This window comes from Hydra viridissima, unplaced genomic scaffold, assembly GCF_058129835.1.
Source record: "Hydra viridissima isolate aposymbiotic clone 2 unplaced genomic scaffold, HvirCarnegie_v1 scaffold_1, whole genome shotgun sequence".
Lineage (NCBI taxonomy): Eukaryota > Metazoa > Cnidaria > Hydrozoa > Anthoathecata > Hydridae > Hydra > Hydra viridissima.
In genome coordinates, this window is record NW_028324300.1 from 33587204 (window position 1) to 33605827 (window position 18624).

Genomic DNA, 18624 nt, shown 5'->3' on the forward strand with positions numbered 1-18624 from the left:
TTTTTTTTTTGTGTGGCGATAAAATACTTTTTTACGCCTGCGTTAAGAATTTCTGATTTGTATTGATATTAATAATGGCGTGCTAATTATGGTAAACTTAATAGTGGGGAACATTTTTACAAAAGACAAACGGTATTGCTAGTTTCAGTTACTTCTTCTTTTGCGTAAGTTGTTTAAATCTTACATGCTGTTGACATTGCGAAACCTTTCAATAAAATTTGAAGTAGATTGTCCATAATACATATTTTGTTTAGACTTTAAGTTTAGCTCATTTTGAAGACAAAAAACTCATGATTGAAATTATGACGAACTGCATATTATAATTAAAACGTGTGCACATGTTACTCATTTTTTTATATATATCTATATTAAAATGACGTATGCATCCAGTTTATGTATTACAACATATATTTCTCCTGATTATTATTGTATCTCAAGTAGCATTAAAGTATATGTTTCATTAAAATCTTTTGCCTGATGTTATCAGTAATGATAAGATTAAAAATTAAACATCAATTCACGTCTGGCATTTTGACTCGATGTTGCATTCTTGGCTGTTTGTAAGATGGTAAAACGGCTCAGTGCCACAATGGAAAAAGTGAGTAAAAAAAAATTTTTTTTTTAACTATTGTTTCATAGTTCTGTGTCCAACCCAAGAAAAATTCAAGAAAATATTAAACCACCATTTCTTTTGTGCCAAAGAAAATCTTGATTTTTTAAATCTGTTGGAAAATGGTACAAAAGCTGACGCATTGCTATTTATAAGATCAGTGTTTTGCAATAAAAACTCAATTTATAAGATCAGTGTTTATAATAAAAATATAGCTAAATATTTTTATTATAAAAATTAAAATTGATATAAAAAAATATAATTAAATATGTTTATAATAAAAAAACAGAACTTAAAAGTATTAATGTGTTTACGTAAAATAACATACTATCTGCAATAAAAAATTACAAAAAACTGAAACATTTGAAATAAAAAATTTAGTTTATCCTAATCAAAATAGATGCTAAAGTACTTTTTAAAATTTATATTCTAAAAAAAATTTGTATTATTTAAATTTTTTCACTAGCAGTATATTTATTTCATCTTTAGCAGCAAAAAAATTAAAAAGGAGCTGAAAAATTTATCTTTGAAAATAAATACTGAAACAGGCTTTTTTTGTTATTTAATTAAAAAATTTCTTTTCTCTTTGCTTTTTCTTCCTCCTACAAGCATAAAGATTTATGCAATTCATTTTTTCACGCGATTTTAATAACATAATTAAAATAGCAAAGTATTTAAAATAATAAAAAAGAATTTTTGCAACTTTTATCGAGGGAGTCGGATTGTCTGAAAACTCTCACAACTTAAGCCAATATAAATAATTCTTAATCTGAGTAACTTTCATTAAGCGGTGCTACGTGTAAACGCGCTGCAAAGTAAAACGGTGATAATGGCTATAATGAAGCTATTATAGAATGTTAATCTACATTGCAATATCTGAACAAAAAAATCCATTCAGTTTATTGTAGTAGATAGCAATCAAAAATTAAAGAGCTGTAATTTGCCACAGGGCATTTGTTTGAGTTTTGTATATGAATTTGTAAGAGGTTGATCTGAGAACTCTTGCTCGATTATTCTTAACCCTTTCTCGATTATCTGATTGCTGACTTTTACAAACTAACTTGGCTTAACTGAAGTCTGGTTATTTTAGAAAAAAACTGACTTCAGTTAAGTTAAATTAGTTTGTAAAAGTTAGCTATTTCAAATACATTTTAATTGAGCTGGATAATTTATAAAAATACTTTTTAAGGTTGTTAAGCAAACGTTTGTGTATACATTTTTTGCAAAATATTGCAGCTTAACAAGCGAGGTATATGGATAGTTTACCATATAAAACGCTCTCAGAGATCTTGTTTACTTTTTCCTATAAGTTCACTCAACAAAGAGTCAAAAAACTTATGACGTAAATTCAAATTTTGATGAAGTAGTAATAATGGAACACAAACAGTTTTTAACCTTAAAAAGCTGAATCAGATTTGTTCGAACTTTAAGTTTGAAAACTTGCAATAAAAAATTAACCTTAAACCTTAGCGATAAAACAAAACTTGTCTTAACTAAGGAGTCTTACTGCCTCCAACTTCTTGGTTCTGGATTGATTTTGTATTCTACTGAACCCTAATAAAAACCATTTTTAAAGGTTTTAGACGAACATTTGAGTTGAAAATTTGACGTAAAAACAAGATAAACAAAATTTCTTTTTTACAAACAAATGTTGTGTTACAAAACGTAAAACTTCGAAAGTTTATTCTAGTGTTATCAATAATAACATTATTTTTAAATTCAATTATATACTGCCATATTTTTTTTGGCTCTTTTTTAGAAGTAAATATCCTAATTTTCACGCTATTGGTTCAATTTAAAATTTTCTTTTCACTTGCCAGAAGAGAAAAATTTTAGACTGAAAAGAAACAAACTTGTCGAGTTTATGTTATTTTTGTAGAAAATTTATTATCTGAATTAAAGTTCGTCTATAGGTTTTGTGACTAAAACAAAGAGTAAGAACTATACTGCTGCTCCTATAAAAAACGATTGCCAAGCTATTAAATTTTTTAAAATTTGCAGAATGCAGAATGCATTGTTAAGAAAATTAGTAATGTTGTTTAAAAGAAGGCAAAAAAACTTGTTGCTGAATCTCAACTGTCAATGTAAATCTAGTGTCAGTGAATTTACAAATTGTATAAATTCATTCACCAAAGTTTAACTGCTTTTCTTTAATTTTTGGTTTTAAATTTAAAGTTTTTCTTTTAAACAGAACTTAATTGCTATATAAAGTTGCTTGTAAGCAGTGAGTTCCACCTCATTTACCCCAACTTTAAACCCCACCTCCCACCCCCCACCCCTAACGTCATTTACTCCTTCCTTTTTCCCATTGAAAGCATTTATATTTTTTAGGAATTTATTTTTTGTTTTTTTAGTTTCAATCATTTTGACTTTAAAAATCTATGGGTTGATACAAAAAGGAACGGATTTTAAGAACTTTTTGGAGCGATAAAAATACAAAAAAAATATCTATTTACCTTTCAATTTTTGTGACTTTTTTTTGTCTGAAATAGTAATAGTTGAATTAATCAATATACGATGTTTTACATGAATAAAAAATAGAATATTTTTTATTGACGGAATAGAGAAGAAAATTGTCGGAGAACCCTTCGTGTTTGGCATGAAGAAAAAAAATAAACATATAAACATTGGCTAATCTAGTTAAAAATTGAAGGCGCCTGGACAGAGTGTATTTAAAAAATTTTTTACCCACAGACTGAGCAATTCTACACTCCATGGGACCCTCTATGTTGTTTCTAAAGTTTAAATACTGTTAACATCATCTTGATAATTTTCAAATAGATGCAGTTAACTGACTTCTCAGAGCATAGAGTTTCAACTAAATAACTTTATCATTAATGATGCATGCTGAAAAACATGTATTAAAATTTTTTTTAAATATTTAAATATTTTTAAAAAATGTTTAAATACTGACAAGACGGAGCTGGTAAGTCTTGTGTACACAATTCAGCTCGACCTTTAAAAGACCACATAATAAAGAACGCTTAAAGAGGGCTTGGACACTTATGCTTTTTTTTCGTGAAAAATCTATAAGATAGCATAAGCAAGTTTGCAACCTTCCTTATAAAGAAAACCAACAGATTTTTGAGTTTTTAACAACTGACCAATGCTCATCCGTTTTGACCAAACATCGAGCTTCCACTTTAATGAACTTTTCTCTAACTATGGTTCTTTCATTGAAAATTTCATTGAAGGTCCCAAATTTAAAAAATTTCATTGAAGGTCCCAAATTTAAAAAAAGTTTCTTTGGAACTTTAGGAGCTTACGGAGACATTAACAAACTTTCTATTTTAAGAGATTAAAATAAACAATTGAATGTGCAATATCATGATATTTATATCTACAAACACTTGATTTTAATATGCAGACTAAATTCTGATGACTCATAATCATGTTTTTGTAATGTTTGGGATTTTTAGTTCTCCGTTAAGATCAGAGCTTCGACAATTTGAAAAGTTTAAATATTATTTACATATTTAAAAAAACTTAATGTTAACGGAAAATTTAGACAACTTCTTTAACTAAAAAAAAAACGCTTGCAGACTTTGGCAGTAACGATTATAATTGAAGCTGAAAACAGATGAAAACATTTCAACAAACATCTTTTCAAAACTTTCAAACTTTTCAAAGTTTTTTATTTGCAAAAGAAAACAAACAGTTTCCAAATACTTTTTTTTTAAAGTCTGAAATCCTGAGTTAAAACCTTTTTTTCAAAGTCTGAAATCCTGAGTCAAAACCTTTTTTAAATAAAAAAGGCTTCACACTCGGTTTGATTTATTATTCGTTTTGGAAATTCGTAAATCCAAATGTTTACATCAAAACAACCAATATAATTTAAAAAAAAATTTAGTATTACTTCAATTGAAACATCAAAGGACCGTTAATCGAATTAAACATTAAAAAAAAGAAAAAAGAAACATGGAAAGACTAATAATAACAAAACAAATCTCCGAGATGAAATATCATTCCCCCAAAGTTGCAGCTTCGTAGCCTCGTTGTCAAGAATCGAGGTAATTGAACAACCAATGTTTTTTATCAGGTAAACGTTAAAAGGCCTGAAAAATATGATTTTAACTTTTTCTTAATACATTAGGATTTTTTGCAATAATGATATTTAATTTAAAAAAAAACACTAAAAAGGGATAAAATATTGTTTTAAAATGTTAATGGCTCAAATTTATTTTGAGTTTTCTCTTCTTTTGTTACTTTTTTTTCAATTTTATGTTTGTCTTTCTTCAGCATCCATCAGTAGTCTGCTTTCATGTTAATATTTCACCTTTCTTTTTTTTTCCATTTCTTTTACATTTTTCGGTAATTTTTCAACCTGTTGTTCATTCAAAGCTTGAATATTCTTAGAAATGTAATTAAAGTGTTTTGTAAAAAATGAACATTGCTACAGTGAGGTAGATTTCTTCAGAAAAATAATTTCTCAAAACTTTTCTTTCTATTTTAAACCATGGAAGAAAGGTTCTATGGGCAAATAAGTTTTTTTCCTTTTAACCGTGAGTCTAAACGTTCTGTACATTAGTTTAAAAAGTCCAACTTTCTAGCATTAAATTGGTCCTAAGAATCATTTTTATTGTTATCTTCGACACTTTGGTTACCTTTTTTAAGCTCTTTTGTAATATAGTTTAATAGGTGCATCGGTTGTAATCAAAGATAGTTTGTAATCAATGTGCATCGGTTGTAATCAAAGATAGTTTGTAATCAATGTGCATCGGTTGTAATCAAAGATAGTTTGTAATCAATGTCCATCGGTTGTAATCAAAGAAGTTTGTTTTGATTTCAAACAAAGATACGAGTTGTAATTACGATCTCGAGATGCTATTTTTATTCAACCTCCTATATCTTCTATTAACTTCTCTAAAAAATTATTACTCGTATAAAGTAAGCTAATTATACAAATATATTTATATTTACACCAATCATTCTAAATAAAATAGTCCAGATTAACCCTCAGTTAGACCTTTTACACATTAAAACTATTTCCAATTGAAGTTATGTTCTCCATTTTCAAAAATCTCTTCATTTTCTTGATTAAAAAAAAAACTTTTGTAGAAGAAAATGTACTTTAAAAAAAAATATTTTCTTCTTTTTCTTAGAAATTTTTTGAGTTTTCACTTTACTTAAAAAAAATTAATCCTCTTTCAGACACAACTTTTAGATGATTAATGATGATTTGATGATTTTAGATGATTTAAAGGCCTCACCTTTTGACCTTGCTTCACTATTAGCTGGAATGCCTCAATAACACTTATGCAATATTTGACTTATTATATATATATATACATACTATTATATATATATAAAAAATATATTACTTATTACATCACATAAATAAAAGTTTAAGTAAAAAAAAAGTATTGTAACATTTTATTATCTTTTACTATTGTAAAATATTGTAATATTTTATATAGTTTATTCAAAAGTATTCACCAAATCCTTTTTTGATTGACACTGAGGCAATAGTTGTTAGTGGTTCATTGTGACTTGGATAAACCATCGAGAGAATGAAAAAGGCTCAGAGCAACTTACTCTGGTAGGCCTCTTAAACTAAGAGACAGCTGGGGAGAGAAAGCTGTATGGTCGACACAATTTTTAATGCATTAACTTTATGTTGTGGTTTTAGCATATGAAGAAAAAAAATTTTGTAAAAAATAAAAAACATCTAATATGAAATCATTAAACGCTTTTTTCCAATTAAGAAAAGCTACATAATTAAAATTTAAGCTCTTTTTAGTCATTATAAAAATTCTTAAATTAATCTCTTGAGATTAACGGCAGGGATTTGAAAAAAATTTAAAAAAATTTTTTACCACCACTCTTTTACCCCTCCCTACCCTTACAGCAAGTTTGGATTAGGTTGTAGTTAAGTTGTGATTGCAATCATGATTAAGTTATCTAACGGTTGTCAATTTGGTTTCGGCTCGCAGTAGGTTCGATTCGGCGATTCAAAATAATTTTTTTTGGAAAATATTTGCGATCATCAAAAGTTGTCAGGTGTTGTGCGTAATGCTGAGCTTAACTTTTATTTTCCTGGTTTCAATTGTGTCAACCAAATCAGTCAATTGCAATAAATTTTAAATTTATTGCAATTTATGTCAGTAATAATTTGTATGAGTTGTTTAGCCTGGTGACGTTACATTTTTAGTAAGTCACAAACTTTTTCAATGAAGTTTTTGAAATCTTTTTTTAAAAAGTTATTTCATTTGAAATTTGCTTACAAATGTGTAAAATGAGTAAAAAAAAAACTATAACAAAAGACTTGTGAATCGAATAAATGTAGTCCAGATCCATTTAATCTTTAATTGCACTGAACTGCATTTTCTTTAGTGTGAGCCATTAACAAATATCAATCGAAAGTTACGGAATTACGAGTTCGGATGACTCATACTCTTTAAATTTTAGAAATATTAGAAACTTATGCTTTTTTAAGCCGATTTTAGCAAATAAGGGGGAGGGGAGGGGAGGGGAGGGGATCTAAATGTTTGTACATTAAGTCCATTTTTTTCGAAGGTTACTTTTTTAGTGATCCTTATGTAACTTTTGTGATTTTGCCAGTTTTACAAAAGACTATATCTTCAAAGTTCGCATCTCCTCTTCTTATCAAATACGGAGATATAAACTTTAAGGATGGGCTTTTAAGTAGGAAAAAACTGCGAAGAAAAACTTTTATTTCCTCTCCTATAAAAAAGTAATAATGTGACTGTGTCATATACCGTCGGGGTATTGATATAAAAAGGGGCCAAGAACAATTTACCAGAACTATGAGGAAAAAAACAACATAAAATTGCCCTTTTTGTATTCATATCAGTTGATTAACGCTGGTGATATTGGGGATAGCAAGTTGATCTTTTTCTTCAGGAAAAAATTATAGTTATGCGTAAATGTGATTTTTTGAAGCTGAGTAATAATTCGCGAGGTTAGAATTATTTTGTTCTATCTCCCATTTTAAAAATTGGGAGAAAATGAGTTATTAATTTTAGTAAGTTATGATTACTTTTGAAATACGCTTTACTTTTTAAATTTTCTTCTAAATAATTTGTTTAAGCATAGATTACGTAAAGCTAAAATTTTAAGTAATTTTTACTTTTAAAAATAAAATCAAAAAATTTCACTCACCGTTTAAAATTGGAGATAGAACAAAATAATTCTAACCTCGCGAATTACTAAAAAGTAATTGAAAAATTAAAATGATCCTCATTTCTCAATCAAATGTACTACAGAAATTAAAGAAATAGGAAGCTTAATATGAATTAAAAAATTTTTTAAAGCGATGCAACCTGATATTTGGTTGTCAGGAAAGTCTTGTTGGTTTTATTAGGTAAACTTTATTATTGAATGACTTTAGCAATGCTCACTCAAATCAGCCGAAATAAGAACCATTTGAATCAGCACACTTTTGCCAACAAGAAACTAGTTGATTTATTCCGCTAGCAAAAAAATTTGGTGCCCGGGATTCGATGAAGTCGACGAAGGTCGTTTCTGTCAGGCAACAGGCAAAAGTTTTACTAGTGAAAAAGTTATCGAAATCCTTAAAAAGGTGGTATTTGGTTGGCGTAAGGTCTGAGAAGTACGGTGGGTGAGGCAGAATTTTGACGCTCAACCCATTTAATTTTTAAACGGTGATTTGTGAAATGTGTGGGCGAGCGTTATCATGCAGTAGGATCAGACCACGCCTGTTAACCAATGCCGGTTGCTACTGGCGTAACCAATTGGGATGGGTTGGATTCACACGAATCGAATTACAAGAATCCTTGTCGAATCCGCGGATTACTGTAGGTAAACCACTACGGGGCTCATAATCTCGAGGCTGAAATCTCCAAAAAGAAATTTCGTGACACTATTGATCCCAAATACCTGGTTAATTTTTCTAGCTGTCTCGGCAGCACTTTTTCCAATTTCATACAAGAAATTTGACCGAAAATCGCCCTTTGACACATAGTATTTGACTAAAAAACAGAGAAAATGTAACCGCAGATATACAAAATGATTAGCATCATCAGAAAGAGCGTTCAATTCTTCATCGAATACCTTGTAATAAATGACAGTTGAGAAATTATTTATTCAGAAAATTAAATGACAAAAATAGCATCCATCAAATCGACAGAACTTTCTTGACAACCATCGTTGATATTACTACAAATACTGTTATTGTTATCATTTTTAAAACCCTCCTTAGAATGTTAAAAAGGACTTGACACTCAAGACAAAGGATTTGAGACTAAAGATCAATCCCTAGGTCAAGGATTTCAAATTGCATACTTAAAGACTAACACTTGAGACTGAAGATCAAGAATAACTTTGGCACCTTCCCCTCCCCTAATTTATTGCAGTTTATGAGAAGTTGTTGTTTAAAATGAGGAACGTTGGTATCCATTTTGATTTTTAACTAGTGCCAAATACTTTACTTTAAGATTGATGAAGGCTCGCACTGGAGAATTGTTACATGCAGTTCTCATGTCACTCCAGCCAACTGAATCTTAAAGAAAAGGTTATTGTATGAATGGAATCAAAGTAGTACCACCACATTTAAAAGTCTTTCTTTTTCTCAAACTCATTACTTCCAAATATCAATCTCTGTGCAACCAAGCAACCAAAAGGTTTTCTTCTTGAAAATAGAAGTTTACCAATTTTAACAATTCATCCCAGTCCTCCTGTTGGTTCCGGATGAATGCAAAATTGATTCCAATCAACAGCTGAGTGATGACTAGCAATGTTCAGTTCATTTTTAATGTCTGCATACAATTATCCACAACTTGAACACTTCTACACTATATACATGTTATATTTTTTTTACAATTCCATGCGAAATTTTTAAAGAAGCTGCAATAGTACATTTCCAAATAAGAAGGTCTGCAGACCATAAATAATATTACTATATGCAAGGTCTGACACTTAAAAGTAATACTATAGCTAAACTTTATTAGGGTAATTCATTGTTTCCGTAAGTCAGCTACAGTTTAATTGTAGAAACTCTCTACATCAACGAATTATAGCATCAAAATTGCATGTAAATCTCAATCATTTTAGACGAATAATCGAAGAGCCATAAAATAATAAATAAATATCTATTTGTACTTGGACAGAAACTTTTTTTGGTAAAGTATTAGGGGTTCTTTTTTAAAGTTTTTAGGATTTAATTTATCAATAAGTATATTGATTTTATATCTTAGTAATTCTCATATTTAAATGAATGTTACTTAGTTTTTATTAAAGTCTTCAAAATCCTGTTTTAAATTTATTCACTTCGACCATGAAAACCATATCACTTTGTATATTGCTTGAAGTAAAAGGAGAGAGGGAAAGTGAGGTGTAAATCAAAGCATTTTTAGATTAAATAACTTTTGGCTAAAGAAGTAATAACCGATAAAGTTTACAAAAAAGTTAATAATAATTTTTGGAGATTTTTGAAAAAATATTCAGTTATGTTTAAACGAAGATAATAATAAAGCCATTTTTACAAATCTTTTTTGAGATTAATTAGCTTATCTCTGAAGCACAACGGAGCATTAAATTACAATAAAAATTATTGTTCCATATCGTCTGAAGCTCAGGTACATTAGATATTAAAAACCAGTATTCTTCCTATAATTAGCGTAAAATACATGAATTCTACAAGAACTATCCATTACTTTTGAGGAAATATCTTAAATTATTTACAAAGGCAATAAGAAAACTTGATAGCTTTCTAATTGTACTTATTTAAAATTAAATCTTGTTTAGCCCATAAGAGAGATAAATCTCCTGGTTAAAAGTTATAAATATTACATATGTATTAAGCTTATCTTCTCTGTTTATTTTCTTTTATAATAACATACTTAAACAATAAATCTCTTTTTTCTTGAAATTTTTCTTCATAACAACGATTGAAAACTCCAGCTTCTTTTTATTAAATTGTAATATATAGTATTGTATGTAATGTAAAAATTTCTTTACAGGAAGAGCAACAACCTTTTATTGACGAATGTCTTCCCAAATTAAAATTAGAGTTTTCGTACTTATGGATGAACTATCAAGCTCGAAAGAGGAAATATTTCAAGAAAAATCAAGCAAAAATGCCAATAGAGATGATGAAAAAATCAAAAAAAGAAATTGAAGAACAACCATTAGAAGAGAAAGTAAAGTGGGCAAGAAATTTACTTAGAAAATTAAAAAAAGACATAAAACCAGAATCAAGGTAAATGTGTATCAAAGTTTATACAGACTTATCCCATCAATGCGTACTATGATTTGTAACAGTTTTTTTAGTTAATTTTAGTTCTTTTTAGAGATGAGTTCATAAAAGCTGTAAAAGGAATCACTCAAACTGATTGTGTTATAACAAACCCTGATCAAAAAGGAAAGATGAGGAGAATAGATTGCTTGAGACAAGCTGATAAAGTTTGGAGGTGAGAGTTTACTTTATGCTTGTAAAGTATACAGATTTGAAATTAGCTGATGCAGTAGAAAAGTGTTGATACAAAAGAGACAACTTTATTTTAAAAATATCTCATTAGTATATCAGATCAGATAATTTGATTAACCAGTACACTTAAATAACAGATACTTCTCACCAAACTGACGTACTATATTAAAATTTCTTTATTTTTAATTAAACCTTTACATTGAAAATTTAAAGAGAATGAAAGTAAACTTAAAAGTTAATTATTTTAGTTAATTTATTTGTATACCAGGTAAACTTGAGTAAAATAAAACAAAACTAGAAAATAGTAGTAAAATAGTATTAAAAAAGCAAAAGAGTAAATTAAAGTAAAAAAAGGAATATGTTCAAATTGAAAGCAATTAGAAGTTGTAATATAGCATTATATTTTTTTAGGTTGGACCTTGTTATTATGGTATTGTTCCATGCTGCTCCATTAGAAAGTACAGATGGTGAGCGTTTAGCAAGGATGCTTGTATGTAAACAAAAAACACTTTGTGTGAATCCTCACCATATAGGCTTGGTTGCAAAAGGACTTGATATATATTTATCTAATTACCTGTATAAAAAAGGTTTGTAGGTTTTTAATAATAAGATTTTACATAAATATTATTCTTCAAAATCTAATTGCAGTATATTTTACAGATGTGGAAGGATCTCCTAATATTATATTAACTGGTATACTCATAAAAGACAAAACAGTCTCTCCTATTAGAGGTCTTTCTTTACCTTTATTTCTTTTTGTTTTTTAGTTATTTTTTTTTTTATTTTAATAAGCTAAAATCTTTCATTTATTTCATTTGATCGGTCAAAAAGATTTTTCATTTATATACTGACCATATTTAGAAAAGTCTCCAACCCAGATCTCCTACCCAGCACTAGAGGTTTTTCATAAAGAACTGCCTCCTGTAAAAATTCGAATAAATGGCAGATGTCATCCATATCTACAACACACAATAAGCAATGAGCCTTTGGATTTAAACAATAATGACAAAAATAATGATGATCTACCAGGTAAGTCTAGTAGAAATAATCTTATAGTTAATACAACTATAGTTCAAAACATTTTGACAACACTTAACTTTAATTCTAAACTGAGGAGTGGGGTATAATGAGGTGAAATTGGTGAAAGCTTGGAAAATTTACACATTGATCATAGTGCAGTTACATTATTTATCATTTAAATACTATTTTATTTTAAGTTTTTTTCATCTGAACAAGCAAGTTGCAGAAAGAAAAATGACAAAACAAAGAGACAAAAAAAAAGCATTTAAGATCTGGTTGCAAAAGTTTCCACCTTTCTCTGCCTTATATGGTGTGTGTATGTATATGTATGTATGTGTGTATGTATATGTATGTATGTGTGTATGTATATGTATGTAATGTAATGTAATGTATGCATACATGCATGTATGCATCCATGTATGTATGCATGCATGTTTACATGTACGCATGCATGTGTGTATGCATGCATGTTTGTATGTATGTATGTATGTATGTATGTATGTATGTATGTATGTATGTATGTATGTATGTATGTATGTATGTATTCTTTCTTTCTTTCTTTCTTTCTTTCTTTTTCTTTCTTTCTTTAGTCAATCATAAATTAACATTAAAACACACTTTTTAAAGAAAAAATACAAAATATTTTCACTTGCTTGTGGCGATCGGTTGTCAATAATGGCTTTATTGTGGCGTAAAGGCTAAGATCCTTGTGTTAATAGGGTATTTAGTAATAAAAATGCAAAAAAATGTTTGTAAAAATTTTTCAGTCAATCAGAAATTTTTCAATTATAAAAATTGGTAGGACTTGCTCAATTAACTTTTTTATCACTCTCTACCTCCCATTTTGTATTCTTAGCTAATTTCTTTTCTAAATTGTTAAATTAAACCTAAACAGTAAATAAACCAAAAACTATGAGTTCCATCCCATCAATTGAAATTAAAAAAACAAGTGTATTTAAACGTTCTGTATTAAGTGTGTGATGGAATTATTTTTTGGCCTTTGAAACTTCCATTGTGTCTGTTCATCATGGTTCATTTTATGATGGTATTGATGATTTTTTACTGTGGCTTTTTAGTGCTCTGGTAACTAAATGGTCTGATGAAATTCAGAATTAACTACAAAAAAGTTCATACTCTATATTATTCTGAAATAGTTCCTTATTTGGCAAAGTGTGCTGAGTATCAATGAAACAAATTAACTACTTTCATTTGTACTTTTTTTTTGTTCCAAGTTATATTTATAATTTTTAGGAGGTTCATACATAAATGCAATTTGCTTTACTCATTGTATGAATTATCTAAAAATTACTCTTAAGTTTCACCAACTCCTGCTTTGTGCAAAACAGAAGCATTAACTACTTTTTCTGAATATTCTACTGACCAGTTTAATCAAAATATACGTGGGTCTCAAATGCAGTATTCTTCGCACACATCTGGCTGTGCAGGTATGTAAACTTATTAGTCTGACTTTAGTTCAAATTACAATTTTATAAATCTTCATTTCTGTCTTACATAAACATGCTTTTTAATTTCTTCTTATATGCTTTACTCCAGTATTGAATTGATTAGTTATTTTAGTTATTTCAGTTTTGCTTAATGCATAAATAATTTTCCATAATTAGTTATCAAGGATCAAATGAGTTTTGATGATCACTTAAACCAAAATATGAAAATGTACAAAAGTCCTATGTATACAGGGATTTGTAATCGAACCAATACTCGTCCTTCTCAAAAGCATAGGTCATTCTCTAGTCCATCACCTCAAACACGTCATTACTCATTTTCAAATGAGATTGACATTGACCTAGAACAATCAATGATCTATAGCTATCCTCAAAATGGGTGCTCAACAAGTCGCCAAATAGTGAATAGAAACTACCAGCAATCCCATGATCCCTCATTTGAACAAACTCATCAACATTATCAGGTGAGTTTTTTCTTTGTCTTGTTTTACCTTTTGTTGAATTTAACAACATTGCAAACTAGCGTAAGAGGTAAACTTAAAAGTAAACTTAAAAACATTTTTAGCATCAGCAAATGACAAACTTTACTCCCAACATGTATGTGCAACCTGTTGACTACAATAGCTCTTGCGGTTCTGAAATTTCATCTGCATCCATGGCAAGTTACAGCTCAGAAAATAATTTTTCCAGTCATAGTTACCAACAACCATCAGTTGAGTTCTACTATGATACAGAATCAACACGTTTTAATCAAATGCCTTTGCATAACATTCCTAGTGCGGAGGTTGCAAGCAAAACAAATTGTTACGCTTCTTTAAATGGATATCCTTCAAGTTGAAGGTTTTTGCAATCAAACTTATTTATAAATCAAAATGCACAAGGTTCTTTATTGCAAAAAAAAAGAAAAAGAAAAAGGTATAAAAATATAAAAGTATGGACTTGTTTTCTTAATTATGAATGTACTTATAGAAAGGTAATATTGGTCTGTAAAACGTATTATTTTTATTTCAAATTGCAAGTTCTTTTATAAAATTTTTAGACTAAAAAAAGTCAGTTATGTTTTTCTCCTTTTTCTTTTCGTGTGCTTTTTCGTATGCTTTTTCTTTTCGTGTGCTTTGATTATTATCAAGTTACGGTAAATAGAGTTTTAATTTTAAATTTTATTATCGCATATTTAGAAAGCGTTGTCTGATTTCAAAATATTTTTTATCCCTAATTTATTTTAGCTCTATATTTTTATAAAATGTTGTATTGTTATTTTTGTAATAATATATTATAAAAACTGTATATAATAAAATATACCAGATAAACAAATACATCGAGGTCTGCGTGTAATATATTGTAAAATATGTATGTATGTATCAATATATCTATCTGTCTGTCTGTCTGTCTGTCTGTCTGTCTGTCTGTCTGTCTGTCTGTCTGTCTGTCTGTCTGTCTATTTGTCTATCTATCATCTACCTATCTATCTATCTATCTATCTATCTATCTATCTATCTATCTATGTGTGTATATACGTGCAATATATATGTCAGATATCTATGTATATTTACGTATATATGTTTTATAGGTCTCTATAGTTATATATACACTTACTTATATATTATTGCGTAAGATATTAAATAGAAGTCTGTTCTAGCCTTTCATGCATAATCATAAAAAAAAAAATCAATTCATCAAAAGAATCGTAAAAAGAATCAACTCATCAAAAGAATCAACAAACAAATCAAAGAAATTAAAGAAACAATCAAATGTAATATGAAGATTCCATTAAAAAAAATCATCAAAAAATTATTTTAAATTACCTTTAATTTCAAAATTACATTTTATAAAAATCCTACTGAAATTGCGATATTCAAATTTTATTTGGGACAAAGTTTAGAAACCAAATGCAAAAGCGTTTGCAGTATGATAAAAAATCTACGCACTTTTCTATAGCATAATTTTTCTATATATTGTGTTATTGCTGACTGTATGAATCAAAATGATAAAGTTCACCTGCCTCATCTCTAATCGGCGTTAATATAAAAAAAACAAAAAAAAAAAAAAAAAACTTATATTTTCATCTACGGGTTTCTATTTAATATTTCATTAAAAAGTTAGTATGCGTTTTCAATTTGATGGCTTGGTTTTTTAAAGTGACACTGTTTGTCCCATGTCACCCCATGTTGGGGTGAAATGGGACAAAAATAGAAACAAATAAATTTAAGAATTATTTTATTGTTTATTCTACTCCTTCTAAAACATAACAATACACAAAATTTATTTATGCTTAACAAAAATAAAATACCATTCTAAATGCATTTGTAACTTTGTTCAACAGGTTGCTTGATGTTTAAATTGAGTCAAAATTACGTTGATGTCTGAGGGGCTAACTTTTTTTCTTTTTCTTATCTTTATCTTCTTTTTTTCTTTTACATTCTGATAAGCTTTCAACTAGTTCATTTCTTGTTGGTGTGTCAGTCAATACCAGAGACCTAGAGCATTTTCTTTTTGCACTTTTTCTCTTTGCCACCCTTTCACCCGTTTTTGGAAATGGCCTTACATCTTCTGCTGTCCAATGGTAGGCAGGAGTGCTGATTTGCTGTTTCTTTTCATTAACAACTTCAGATACAATACACAGTGATGTGGGGATTGTTTGTCGGAATTGTCATTTGCTGGAATTAGTTGATCAGATACATAAGAACATAAAAATTCGACATCACTGAAAACATATGGATCGTACGGGAAAATGCCAGCTGCTTTAAAACCATTTTGAATGTTTTGGGAAGTAAAGGGTCTCGTATAAGCTATTCCTAATTTTTCAGAAATGTCATATATCGTCATAGGAGTATTTGGATGTGCCTTTAACCATGAATCACATGCTGAATTGTAAAATTTCTTTAATGGCCCAAATACTGATCTGTCAAGTGGTTGGAGATTGTGGCTGCAATGGGGTGGCAATGTCAAGAGCACAACATTGCTTTCCTTAGCTTTATCCATCAGTTCAATCGATATATGAGTTTTGTGGTTGTCCATTACTAAAAGTAATGGATGATCCTTGCTAGGATGTCCATACTCCACAAAATGATCAAACCATTTCAAAAAAATTTCTGTATTTATCATCCACTAGGATTAGCATCACCTTTTGTACCTGTTGGTGCACCTTTAAGCATATGGCTACGAAAGTGGACACGAGGAAATATCAAAAACGGTGGAATAAAATTTCCAAGGGCATTAATGCAACCCACCATTGTATCTAAGGTTCCCCTTTCAGCAGAAGTTACCTGTCCTACTTGCTTTACTCCTTTACCAGCAATCACTTTCACCGGCTTATAAACAGTTGTCATACCTGTTTCATCAATATTGTAAATGCAATCAGCAGAAAAGTTATAGTGCTTCTGCACACTGTCAAGGTTTTTGAAGAAAGTATCTACATTTGTGCGATTGAAACTAGTTGTTCGACTGAGGCTGGTAGCTTCTGGCGTACGAATAGAAAATTTTGTACAATTTAAGAATAAATAAAACCATTCAGTTCCAGCTGTTTCACTCTTTTTCCAGTTTTCTGGTATTTTAATGTCATTTTTAGTTGCATATTGATATGCAAGTTGCTTTGTTTCTCTAACATCAAGTCCATAATGCATATTAGATGCTTGATGAAGATATATTGAAAGTTCATCTTCTTGTGTCTTATTAAAAATATATTTATGTTGTTCATCAAAGTATAAGTTACTGTAAGAAGTTTCTTTATTAACCTTTATTTTCTGCTGTAAACTTGATTTTGAAATTGTATACTCTTGTGCAGCTGCTTGTAGTGATAAACTGCCAGATTCGACACCCATCACAGCAGCTTTTATTGTATGAGCATCAGGCTTTAACTGACTTGTCACTCGTTTGTACTTTCTTGGCATCTGAAAAATTATTACTCATATTACTCACTCCATTATTAAAAAAAAATTATGCTCTTTTTAATTGCATTAACCAAAATCCAGATTAGGCTATAAATTTTAAATTTATTTTAATGAAAATAAAATAGTATCACAACCCTATAAAACTTATAATGTGATTAAATTTAATAAGGCTAATAGTGAAGAACTTTATTTAAACTGAATTTAAAATACAAAAAGGATTAGCATTAAAACAATACTTACTGTGAAAGATGTCTTCAGGACAAAGTAACAAAGAAATCCAATATAGTTATTATTGTTTTCCATGATAAAAAACACTTTACTATAAAGTAAACATTGAAATCTTATCATAAACATAAACATAATTTTCTGTTCACTTGCTTTTTTACAAAAATATTGATTATAAAAGTTAAAGTACAGTAAATTAAAAAAATGATAAAATTGAACAGTGTCCCATTTCACCCCCCATTCTTCTGTGTTAAGTCACCCCATCACTAGTAGGTGTGAGAAAACCTTTATTTTATATAGTTCTTGTAGCCATATGCTAATCATATTTCTTCAGTAGTTAAATAAAACAATAGTGAATAATTAAAAACCATAAACATAAAAATATATACAAACAACACATAAATATTTAATATTAATGATGTCTTCAAAATCCAGGAAAATTGTTAGATTTTTACATATTCGCAAATAATCCTAAAAAAAAATACTTCTGAAACATAAAAACACCATAAATGAAGAAGCTATTGCAAACTTATAACATATATAAAAAACTTTTGCTTTATTAAATTTTTCACTGAGATATTGCCAAGTCCCATCTCACCCCGTTCTCCTCTATAATTTAAGTTTTTCTCATTAAGCAGTTCTTCTCTAAAAGAAATGGAAGAAAAATCAGCATCAAATAGATTTCTCTCAGAAGACTGATTGTGATACTCCACATTGTGAAACTTTTAATATCTACAGGTGACATGGTTCATGGCTATATAATTTGAAATAAGACATCACTTCATAAAAGAATAGTGCAGTAAAATCAGCAGTTTTGTCTTTAGGAGACTTTGCTCCTAATCATTTTGTAATAATAGTTAACAGTACAACTGCAAAAAAGATAAAACAGCTGCACATTTGAAATTTAAATTTTGGTTTCACAATAACAATTAGAAATACAATTATGATTGTATCGACAGAGTGATAATAGTATAACTTGTAAGGTTCGCGACAATTTCGAAGCTATTT

The 18624-nt window shown here is 28.8% G+C and overlaps 1 protein-coding gene and 1 pseudogene across 5 annotated transcripts; one reads left to right on the plus strand and one right to left on the minus strand.

Annotated features, from left to right (window-relative positions):
• Positions 1-431: 431 nt before the first annotated feature.
• LOC145192122 (uncharacterized) lies at positions 432-14552 on the plus strand. Of its 4 annotated transcripts, none has more exons than XM_090090541.1 (9): positions 432-598; positions 10552-10790; positions 10882-11001; positions 11430-11605; positions 11679-11750; positions 11880-12047; positions 13355-13483; positions 13736-13965; positions 14067-14550. In XM_090090541.1, the coding sequence occupies exons 1-9, from the start codon at positions 566-568 to the stop codon at positions 14337-14339; spliced, it is 1440 nt and encodes a 479-aa protein (XP_089946667.1). In that variant the 5' UTR covers positions 432-565; the 3' UTR covers positions 14340-14550. The 4 variants fall into 4 exon arrangements, with proteins under 4 accessions (XP_089946667.1, XP_089946661.1, XP_089946674.1 ...); XM_090090535.1 differs by having other exon boundaries at positions 13661-13965; positions 14067-14547; XM_090090548.1 differs by lacking the exon at positions 432-598 and adding an exon at positions 8245-9711 and having other exon boundaries at positions 13661-13965.
• A 1153-nt stretch (positions 14553-15705) lies between these two features.
• LOC145195970 (uncharacterized) lies at positions 15706-17845 on the minus strand (annotated as a pseudogene). The gene is made up of 2 exons (XR_016445424.1): positions 17632-17845; positions 15706-17391 (listed from the first exon to the last, which is right to left on the minus strand). The product of XR_016445424.1 is annotated as an uncharacterized LOC145195970 (transcript).
• Positions 17846-18624: the final 779 nt, after the last annotated feature.

Bases quoted from the DNA above. Each gene is read 5' to 3' on its own strand.
- LOC145192122 (XM_090090535.1), top strand. From the start codon at position 566: ATGGTAAAACGGCTCAGTGCCACAATGGAAAAA. The intron at 11,002-11,429 runs GTGAGAGTTTAC...ATATTTTTTTAG, and splicing joins CAAGCTGATAAAGTTTGGAG to GTTGGACCTTGTTATTATGG. The intron at 12,048-13,354 runs GTAAGTCTAGTA...ATTACTCTTAAG, and splicing joins AAATAATGATGATCTACCAG to TTTCACCAACTCCTGCTTTG.